General features: G+C 35.0%; 2 protein-coding genes across 11 annotated transcripts; both read right to left on the bottom strand.

Moving 5' to 3' along the window:
• Positions 1-762: 762 nt before the first annotated feature.
• Positions 763-2831, bottom strand: LOC122135101 (trafficking protein particle complex subunit 6b-like). 3 transcript variants are annotated; one of them, XM_042713461.1, is made up of 6 exons: positions 2558-2831; positions 2353-2420; positions 1980-2118; positions 1777-1860; positions 1321-1414; positions 763-1165 (listed from the first exon to the last, which is right to left on the bottom strand). In XM_042713461.1, exons 1-6 carry the CDS (start codon positions 2633-2635, stop codon positions 1134-1136), a joined length of 495 nt encoding a protein of 164 aa, XP_042569395.1. In that variant the 5' UTR covers positions 2636-2831; the 3' UTR covers positions 763-1133. The 3 variants fall into 3 exon arrangements, with proteins under 3 accessions (XP_042569395.1, XP_042569396.1, XP_042569397.1); XM_042713462.1 differs by having other exon boundaries at positions 1980-2115; XM_042713463.1 differs by having other exon boundaries at positions 1980-2097; positions 2558-2829.
• A 2125-nt stretch (positions 2832-4956) lies between these two features.
• LOC109063355 (zinc finger protein PLAGL2-like) lies at positions 4957-8918 on the bottom strand. 8 transcript variants are annotated; one of them, XM_042713446.1, is made up of 4 exons: positions 8674-8918; positions 6999-7040; positions 6504-6714; positions 4957-6387 (listed from the first exon to the last, which is right to left on the bottom strand). In XM_042713446.1, the coding sequence occupies exon 4, from the start codon at positions 6339-6341 to the stop codon at positions 5211-5213; it is 1131 nt and encodes a 376-aa protein (XP_042569380.1). In that variant the 5' UTR covers positions 6342-6387; positions 6504-6714; positions 6999-7040; positions 8674-8918; the 3' UTR covers positions 4957-5210. The 8 variants fall into 8 exon arrangements, with proteins under 8 accessions (XP_042569380.1, XP_018935968.1, XP_042569381.1 ...); XM_019080423.2 differs by having other exon boundaries at positions 6648-6714; positions 8674-8917; XM_042713447.1 differs by having other exon boundaries at positions 6648-6711; positions 8674-8917.
• Positions 8919-10494: the final 1576 nt, after the last annotated feature.

Below are 10494 nucleotides of genomic sequence, written 5' to 3'. Positions count from 1 at the left end.
ATATATATATATATATATATATATATTTTTTATTTTTTTTTTTTTTTTTTTTGGAAAAGTGTGTAAAATAAAAAAGATCAATGTATTTTAAAAAATGTTACTTTATTGTAACATACTGTCTATCACAAAAAAATATATATTTGTGTTACCAGCAACATCAATATTGTAACTTTTACTTTAGTGCAATCTTCACTGTTACTTTGTCATTGAAGCCTTCACTAACAAATGTAATTGGATGTATGTGTATACCTAAATGCACTTTTATCCCACCGGTCACAATTGTTGGCATCAACATGTTTACTCACTCTATGACCACATTCAACAAAACTGAATAATTGTGAATTCATATATTAATGCTAGAGACCTTAAAGATAACACGTACCAAAAATCTTTGTTATTTCCCTATGTTAAGATACTTTACTAGCCTTTTGTTTTGGAGCTTTGATGCAGCCATCATCTTCTCGTGGCGTAAACATGAAATAAACTACTCTGGTCATGTGTATCAAATGTAACACTACACATATTTAATTTGACCCTTTATTTATTTATTATTTTTTAATATTAGCAGGAAATTTACTAAAACACCAGTCAGTAACATTTTTAGAGCTTCTAAAGCTGAAAACCTTCTTACGGGCACTATTGTGACCAGTGGGATTTAATGGGTTAATTCTCAACATTCTTTAATTTTCATAAAAAATTCATGAAAAAAAAAAACATTTTCATTCAAATTTATTGAAAATGAAGCACATACTCATACTAGGATTCAAGATTCAAGAAGTTTATTGTCATATGTACTAGAGTACAATGAAATTCTTACTTTGTTTACTCCTCTCGAAAATGAACAAATTCCCATAGGATCATACTAGGATTCCTGCTTTAATGTTATCAGTGCAAACTTATAATCAAAACACAGTGAATGTGGATAGAGAATGATGAATGTCAAAATACTAACACAATACAGTACAATAAGGCTTGACCTTTGCATGTCAAAACACTTTTAATGCCAGTAGTTTGCAAGTTAATGCAAATAAAAAACAACCATAGTGACAATAAAATGGACAAGGCAATAAAAAAAATGACAAGGCAGTAAAACTAAGATGCACATGTTGAGAAATACGCTCTTGTGTAGTGAACTACATCTTCTGGATCATCACCTGGAATTTACCTAAGAAGAAAGTGCAGAAGAGGAGGGACAACAGAAGACAAGAATCAAAAAATTGTTACATTTAACATTTAATTAGAACTTAGACTCAGGAGAACTAACTTCACTGATGCTCAATTTCAGAGTAAGATCATGAAAAATGGTTATTTGCTCCTTACAGGCAGGCATGACTGATACTTCGGCTGTGACTATACTTTTCACACCAAGGTTTGAAAGTGCTCCTCGGACCAGTCCACAGGTGAAGGCTAAAAACTGCAGGAATGAAAAAATGAGAGAGAAAAAAAAATTAGTTGTACGATCTCTTTATGAAGCATCAAAGTGGTAGCTGTGTAGACAAAAGTCTTATGGGTTTGGAACGAAATGAAACAACAGAATTTTCATTTTTAAGTGACTATCCCTTTAATTGTATTATTTTATATTTTATTAAATAATAGATATTCCTTCTTCCCCACCTGTAGATATACTATTCTTGTAAAGTACTACATATCTCATTATGCTCTGTAGATATACTATTCTTGTAAAGTTTTTCATGTATAATTATGTTATTTTAGATGTTGAATTTGTGATATTGGATTTTGAGATTGTGATGTTGTTAATTTTTTTTTTTTGGTTACCTTTGGCGCATGCTCCAAATACTGTTTTCCAGCAGACAGGTGGGTCAGCAGGCGGAACTTGTTATCTTGTAGCACATAAATACCCTACAAGCAATTTGAACATTTCATTTTTCTAAATAAGCACCTCTAGTCAATGAAGAGATTCACTAAGATGTATGACTTACGATGCCATAAAGCTTAAAGTAGCATTATAATGCACACACCTGGTGGTTTGTTCTCAGGTTGTCAATCTGCTTCTTAAAAACACTGGTCCAGAAATCTTTGCAGATAAACTTCATAACATCAAGCTCATCTTTGAAACGTGGTGTGTCTTTGGTAAACCTGCAAAGAGAAAAATGCCTGCTGAGACAAGAACAAATGGCTATTTATTTCTACTACTAATTAAATGTTTTTTTCAATTTTTCGGCAAAATTATTAAAAAACATTTAAAGATACATTTGGATTTTCCACTGACAAGCTGCCATACCACGAATGAAACCAAAACAGGTCTAACATCAGATTAAGGATGTCATCAGAGGATCTGCTTGAGTAAAGAATAAAATGTGCATATATGAAAGAAAAGATCCGTCGTGATACCTCTCAATAAGTCCTTGTCCCACACGAAACCCCATGCTCTCAAGTTTAGAGACACATCGTCCATTCTCCTGTGCACAGCAGTAACGTTACACTACATTAACTCAACATGCCACATTCTCACTATTTGTTTTACTAGTGTGCTTGTAACTCTATACGCTATTCTACTATTCTGTGACAGTGTTTTCAGTATATCTCCGGCTCTTACCGAGTCCCCAGATTCTGCACTGTTGACATACTGAATAATCTCACTGTGCAGGAACTGAAAGAGAGCCTCGTCTGCCATCTCGAGCCAGACTGAAACTGACAAGCGACCCAAACCGACTACGGGAATAAATCAGTTACTGCTTTAGTAAATGGATACTACTCATTGTGCGAATAATCAACTAAATTCCAATATTTCGCCAGTTCACTAATTATTTATTATAGGGTCCTTCTTCACATCTGTTCCACTTCCTGTTTGGCTGAGATTTAGCTGCCCTGGTATATGCCTGTACGTAAAATGTTTTTCTCTCGTATTGTTTGGAAACACATTTTCGTCTTTTGTATGTAAAGTGGAAATAAAGTATGAAAAAGTGTCATAAAAACACCCGATTGACTTTTATAATCTATTATGCCTGTTATAGCTAAATTGGTTTAGTTATTAATACGCTTGTTGAACACAATGGGGAAACCTTTTTGTCTTAATAGTATAAATCACAATATTAACGTCTTTGTGAAGTATATGATTGTATTTTTTTAAATAAAATGAAACACTTGGTTCAGTTGTAAATTGTTAAATTATAAAAACACATAAAAATTTACATTACACTATATTTACATTACACGGTTACTGGTCTCAATTTTTTTGTATTTATATTTTATATAATTTATTTTAATAATTATAATTAGAGTTTATAACTTAATTACTTAACATCTTAATGATTTTCAGTAGCCTATTGCATTAATATGAATGACTAACTTACATTTTACAACAAACCGTTATTGTTTTACTTAAAGTAAATGATGAATGAAACACAAGAAACTCAAATTCTACAAGATGTTTTATTTCTTAATTCTTCCTTAACATTGTTTCTTTCCGCATACACCTTAATCTCGCCCTTGCTTTCAGAATGTTTATGAAAACAAATAGTCCTTGGAACCTAAAAATGCCAATGTTTGGAATCATAAAGATGTAAAACACCTGTTTACTCCAGCTAAGCAGCCAATGAAACTTTACATTTCATACTAAAAGTACAGTACAGCTGTGCACAGTGTGCATCTCACTGAGGTAGATCAGTCGGGGTCTAAACATCACAGTTGAGTTGAGGTCAATTTCATTTCAGTTCAGCCAGAGGAGGAAATGATGGTTTCTAAATAAAACTCATGAAATGAATTCACATCTTCAGCTGGCCTAAAGAAAATGACAACATATGCCATCACAGTTACCTTATAGGCAACTGGTGCATGTAACACTGAGTCAAAAGTATAGACAGTGAAGCAGTGCTAAAATACCATTTAAATTTACATGATAAAACATTTTCTTTTCTGACAGTGCTCCTGGTTTAGCATGGAGAGATACATGAAGTGCTTTTCAGCAATGACAGGGTACGTGCTACGCTTATTTTGTCCGATACTCATAAATCAAACACTGAGGGAAACTTTGCAGTGTGAGAATAGTGTAAAACCAGTACAACCATTTTTTTATATCATTATGCAGGGCACAAATATGATCAATTCTTGTTTATTACGAAACAAAAAAATGAAAGTTTTTTAATTTAGTTCCCATATTGGGAATTTGTCCGGATGGGCTACTTAATTTTAAACAAATATTCACTTTTCATTATGATTTTCAATTCCAGAATAATCCATTCTGCATTTCATTCACAAAATACTCTGGAATGAACAGAGAGAGATGGGGATTTACAGGAGAAGAGTCTACACAATAACTGTGATTCCTTTCATAAGCATTGAGGATGTGAACAAAAAAAGCGGCTAAAACTTTTACCTAAAGGCTAAAATCAACACAAGCTAATTAATTAAATGCTAATTAATCACCTGACTCTAAAAAAAATCATAACTAAAACCACTGAGCATTCTTAAAAAAAAGAAAGAAAAAAAAAAAAGAAATGAGACTTCATGCAATTTGCGTGAGGATTGCTTCATTTCTTGTCAAATGGTTGAATCCTATTCGTGACAAGAGTTCAGCTTAGAGAGGTAGGTTTTTTGTGTTGTGTGACTGTGAGCTGAGAGGCACATCTAAGACCACAGTTCAACTTGACTTTTATGGTGCGGTCACATTAGAGAATTTTCGGTGAAATTTCATGGGCAAAAAAAAAGGTAGATGTATGGAGCAAAGCACACACATAAGTCACTTTCAAAACACGCCGATTTCTGTTGGTCACCATGCAAAGCTTCCACATCGAATCCTACTGAAATGCCAGGAAGTCGCAGACAAATATTCGCAGATCAATAATAAATGTGACCGCACCTTTAGTCTTAGAAGTGCCGTTGATAAAAAGTGCTTCATTATACAACGGAGAACACTGTAATAGCATTATTTTCCTTCTTGACAAAAATATTGAGGTATTTCTTTTGCTAACTTTTCAGTTACATTTTTTTTTTTTAATGACTTTTATAAGTTCATTTATCACTACAAAACACTCTGAAGACCCTCTAGGAAAAACCACAAAGTTCAAACTATTCTAAAAGCAAAACTTCATCTATCCTAGTGATACTTTTGTCTAATTCTACAGGATCCATTTGAAGACCTCGCACCCACCTAACTTCACCGTCTCCAGTTCATTACCTATAAGCTACTTGGCAATGATGCAACAGAATTGTTGCGTTTGACTGGCAGGTCATAGTGGACTTGGGAGACGTCATTGCTGGAAGGCCTGATGGAATCGAGGTAGAGTTGGAGAGAAACCAGAGAGCTGGTTTAAGTGCCCTGAAGCCTGAGGCTCATGCAGTGACTGTGGCTGAAATGAGGTAAGCGGCCCAGAGATCTGAGAGGTAGGGCTTGGGGACGCAGTGGTGGTGGAGTATCCCAAGGGAGTGCTGTAGGGAGGCAGGCCGAATGGCAGGAAGCCCAACAGGTGCGAGAGGTCCATGTTGGCAGAGGTGGTAGGCGGCTCGGCTGAGGTGAACGCTGAGTTCCTGAGGGTGAAATGGGCACTCTGACCTCCCAGACTGTCAGGGAGAAAGTCGCCAGGCCGCGAGACGGCTGTTGCCACGGCGGCCTGTGGTGGCATCGGCCCGCATTGGAGCTCGGCCAGGAAGTTCTCCATCTCCACTTTCAGATATGAGGTAGTGGAACTCGGCTGATATCTGTGAGCCTGCTGGTACTGCTGCAGAGGAGGCTTGTTTGGCTCAAGGTAGCAGCCCACACCCATCGGGCTGGACAGGGGGCCAGACACCATCGCGTGATGGTGATGATTGACCCCTGAGGTAGATGCGCTCGGAAGGCCTTGAGGGTTGAACATGGCCATGGAAAACGCCTCTGTGGGATCTTTCGGAGATCCGACGGAGCACACAGTGGGACTGGGCTCCTCCTTAATGTGAATCGGAGGAAGGGTCTCCAAATCTTGCGCGTGACTTTTCTTCAGGTGTCGAGTGAGGTGGTCGCGACGACCAAAGCGTTGGGCGCAACGTGGGCACAGGAAGTCCCGTCTGCCAGTGTGCACCACTGCGTGGCGCCTCACATCCTTGCGAGTGAAGAAGCACCGGCCGCAACGTTCACACTGATGCTTCCTTTCTCGTACCACAGTCCCCGGAGGAGGCCGGCCGGTGTGCGTACTCAGGTGCTCGAGTAGCGCCGACATGCTCTCGAACGCCTGACGACAGACCTTACAGGTGAGGTCACCACTGGCGGAGGTGGCATGCGTGGCCACGTGGCGTCTAAGACCCAAACGAGTGTTGTAATGCTTTCCGCATTCCTCGCACCGTAGTTCCTGCTTGTTGGGGTCGTGGTTTTGCAGGTGGCCATTTAGCTGGTCTTTGCCATGGAACATTTTCTCACATATATGGGTGGTTTTCAAGGAGTATGTCACTGTACATCTGTGAAAAGCCAACGATCAGTGATGATAATGATTCAAGGTTTGAAACTGTGTACAATTATAATCACATTGTTTTAGAGCAGGGGTGCTCAATCCTGGTCCCAGAGATCTACTTACCTGCAAAGTTTAGCTTCATTCGTAAACAGGCACACTTGATAATTACAAACAGGTGTGTTGGAGCAGGGTTGGAACTGAACTTTGCAGGAAGGTAGATCTCCAAAAACAGGACTGGGCACCCGTTTTAGAGACAAAAGCAAGAACCTGACAAGAAGCTCCAACCGGTGATTTTTCTTGGGAGTGAAGATTGTTTTTTTGCATGTTCAGACTTCTGCACAGAAACAAAAAGGTGATGATTTGGTAATTTAATTTAGAGTGTCCTTGCTACAGTAATAATAGCAAGTATTGCATAGTTACATGCAAGTGACCCTGAATCTAACCCTATAGTAAGTACATGTTGTTAATTAATATTACTCAGTACTTATTTGTATAATTACACTGCCATGACACCTTAAAACAAAGTGTAACAGATGATTTCCCCCACTTAAAGTTCTATTAGGCAAATGTCTATCTAAAATAATAAAGCCACAATGGATGTGTAAAATTGTCATTTACTTATCCTGTCCTATTGTTCCAAATCTGCATGACTTCTTTCTTCTGTGGAACACAAAATAAAATGATATATGCAATGCAAAAAGTTAATGGTAACCAAAAATGTGTGATAATCAATTTTCTTCAAGTATCTTATTTTGTGTTCCACTGAAGAAGGATGATTAAATGATGACAAAACTGTTGGCTGAACAATCCTGTTCACTCATGTTAAATATACTTGTAAAAGAAATACAACAATTATGATTTAAAGGTATTTTGTTGTTACATCTAAACATAAACAGATCATATACAATGTAAAAAATGCAATACGATGGTAAAACATTCATATACTGTATATGCTTATACATTAGTTTTGTTTTAAAATTCTGGAACGCATATATGTGAATCAATTTCTATTGTTTGCTTTCAATATGTTGTTTAAATAATTCACAGAATATTTCTGAAATATAGCCTGTATAGAGTTCCCCTGTAGAATTCTGACATAAAAAAAGAAAATAAAAATTACAAAAAAATAATAATAATTTAAGAAAATTTAGTTGAATAGATAATGCTGCAAAAAATTATTTACTAGGGATTTGTAATTTTTTAAGTCAGACTCATTTTATTTGTTAATTTAGAGATTTATGTTAGATATGAACAATGAAAGAATTTTTTTTTTCATGTATTTATAAAACTTCGTATTGTAAAAAATAAACAAAACCTAAGTGTTTCATGACAGTGCAGTTTTTGACCTGAACCTCCTCTGAATGGTAACAGATTTCAACACAAGAAACTTAAAAACAGCCTGAGGGGATGTCCATGATGATTGGTTAGTGACATTTATAAATGGTTTGTTTACCTGTTCTCACAAAACACATTCATTATCTTGACAGACCTCCGGAAAATGCATGTCCACTATTACTCCCTCCCTTTTAGAGAATGGATGGACATCATTCAGACAACCAAAATTTCAAGTATTTATATATATGTGTATGTGTATGTGTGTACTTAAATCCAAACGTTTTCATTTTTTCCAAAATTTTTATTTAAATACTATGATTTTGTTTTAATTTTGTAAGAAATACTATTTTATTAAGTTTATGAATTTGGTTCTTCTTTAGGGACATTTATCTGTACACATAAAAAATCATGTTTATGTAAAATCTGATTTTATAAAATAAAAAAAAGTCACTAAACTTGTTATATAATACAAATTAAAGTTGTGTTTGGTTCTATACATTTTTATTTTCCCTTAAAAAAAAAGATTTTTGATTTTATCTTTTAGTTTATTTACTTCTGGCACGTTTCGGGGTCACAAACCTGTGGCACGTATCACTCAGCAAAATCTCTAAAGAACCGCAGAACATTGTGATTAAATGGTCAAATCGAAATTATCCGTCACAAAGAGCGGATCAAAACAAATTAAACAATCCTTTCGTGCTTCCCTCATGTTAAAAATATAACAAACTAAATACACTGAATGCACCAACAGTCTCGTGCGTAGCTAATGTGTTTGCTCATGCACGCAACATTTAAACCTCTTATGTGGGATAATGGTGCACATTTATCTTTTCAAAAGTCAGAAAATACTAACTAGGAAACTCTATGAGGGTTTCAAACATCTGAACATCAATGCAAACAGTCCACGCGGTCCTAAATTCAGACTATAACATTTGCATAAAAACAGTCTGGTGCTCACCAGAAACTTTTGATCCCCGCTAAAGTTGCATTTCACACGCATTCTTCCATCTTCCATCTCACAAGGGTGCAGATATTAAAAAAAATTCGATTCCCAGCCATATCTCGATGAACTCTCAAAAACTGTTCGCAGTGGATAATTTATTTTTTGTTCAATAATGTGTGTGTTTTTCGGGCCTGCTGTTTCTTTCCCTCTAAACACAGCAGCGCTAGAGCTGACGGGCGCGTGCATTGTGGGAACGTGACGTCAGAACACATTCAGGGTGATTTATTTTTCACCATTTAAACGATCACAAACTCTTACATTGCATCACAGTGAAGTCCTATAAATAGAAAACAAATGTAAATGACGCAGAAACGCAATTTTCAAAACTTAATTAGTTCAGCTCACTAGAGAAGGAGAAAATAGTTTCTGACAATTTCAAATTATCATGAATAATATGTATTTGACGGGATACAATTAATAAATCATCATTAAACTTGTTTACAACGCCCGGTTTGTTGCACGAGAATAGGAAGTTGCCAATATGAAACCTTTACGTTCGGGAACGAACACGACAAAGTAGCAGAAACTTTCTTCTCTTTTGAGTTCATTATGCATTGTTTTGAGATAACGTTTAGTACAATTTCGTTTTTACCTTGAGTATATGTAGCGAATAGGCTAATGCTTCTCTATTGTTTTCATTTCACAATGGAACGTTTTAGTTTCAGCATGTAATAACTGCACGTGCAACAAATACATCCGGGAAAGTCTCATGAGAAACTGAATATAACTTAACGAAGAGCAGTCATTATTTGTCTATAAAGATTCTTGAAATTGTTATATTATTATCGTCGGTAACTGCTCATTGAAGAAGCTCAGTAAGTGTAAATAATTTATTTATAAGAACTATGATAGAACCTAAAATAATACATAGAAATATTCAAGTGTTATATTTAATAATATTACTTTTAAACACATGCATATATTAACATATTATAGCCTAGTGTATTTATATTCAGAAGTTGGATAATGAAAATTAACTAATTAAAATAGTTTTAGAATACTTCTACAAAATAATTCTAATAATTATTATCATTATTATTAATTACGATTTTGATATTAGATTTAATTAAATTCAATTAAATTCATAATAATTATATTATGTAAATTTAGCATGTCATTTAATTTATCAAAATAAAACAAAGCTGTCACTTTTGAAGTGCAAAAAATGCTATTAAAACTCTCTCTTTACACACACACACACACATATATATTTAAACATTTTCAGTTATTCTTGCATTAAATGAAAGAGAATTTTAAAGCAAGGTTACAGTAAATGAATGTTGTTGTCTTTAAAATCTAATATATGCATTCCTCACATCTAGTTTTTACCTTGTTATAAAATTACTAACAACAATAAACTCAATACCTGTGAGTAGGTGGATGGTCCTTAATGGAAAATGTTAAAACAGAAAAGTTATGAAAATTTGGGCTGAAAATATTAACTCTTAACTCTTGAAACTCTTAATTTCCTTGCTCAGCAAACAGTTTTCCTTATTTTTAAAATACACATAAGCAAAAAAAGGTTCAATATAAAATACAAGACAGATATACAATATACAATGCAAAGTTGAAATTGTACTAAATATTGTGCTATAATGTGGTGCTGTAAATTGTTTGTTGGCATTATATAGAAAAGTACAGACTAGGAAAATAAATGTTGTGAGTGCAGGTTGTACAGACTATAATAAACTGAATGTTTGTATATGTTATATATATATAGCTCCAGACCAGAGATATGTCCATCCTAAAAAGTTTGTCATTAACTTTTACTAAAAC

The sequence above is a fragment of the Cyprinus carpio genome, chromosome A23, assembly GCF_018340385.1.
Source record: "Cyprinus carpio isolate SPL01 chromosome A23, ASM1834038v1, whole genome shotgun sequence".
Taxonomy (NCBI): domain Eukaryota; kingdom Metazoa; phylum Chordata; class Actinopteri; order Cypriniformes; family Cyprinidae; genus Cyprinus; species Cyprinus carpio.
Note: the sequence above shows the minus strand (reverse complement) of the source record. Positions and strands in the feature narration are given on the sequence as shown.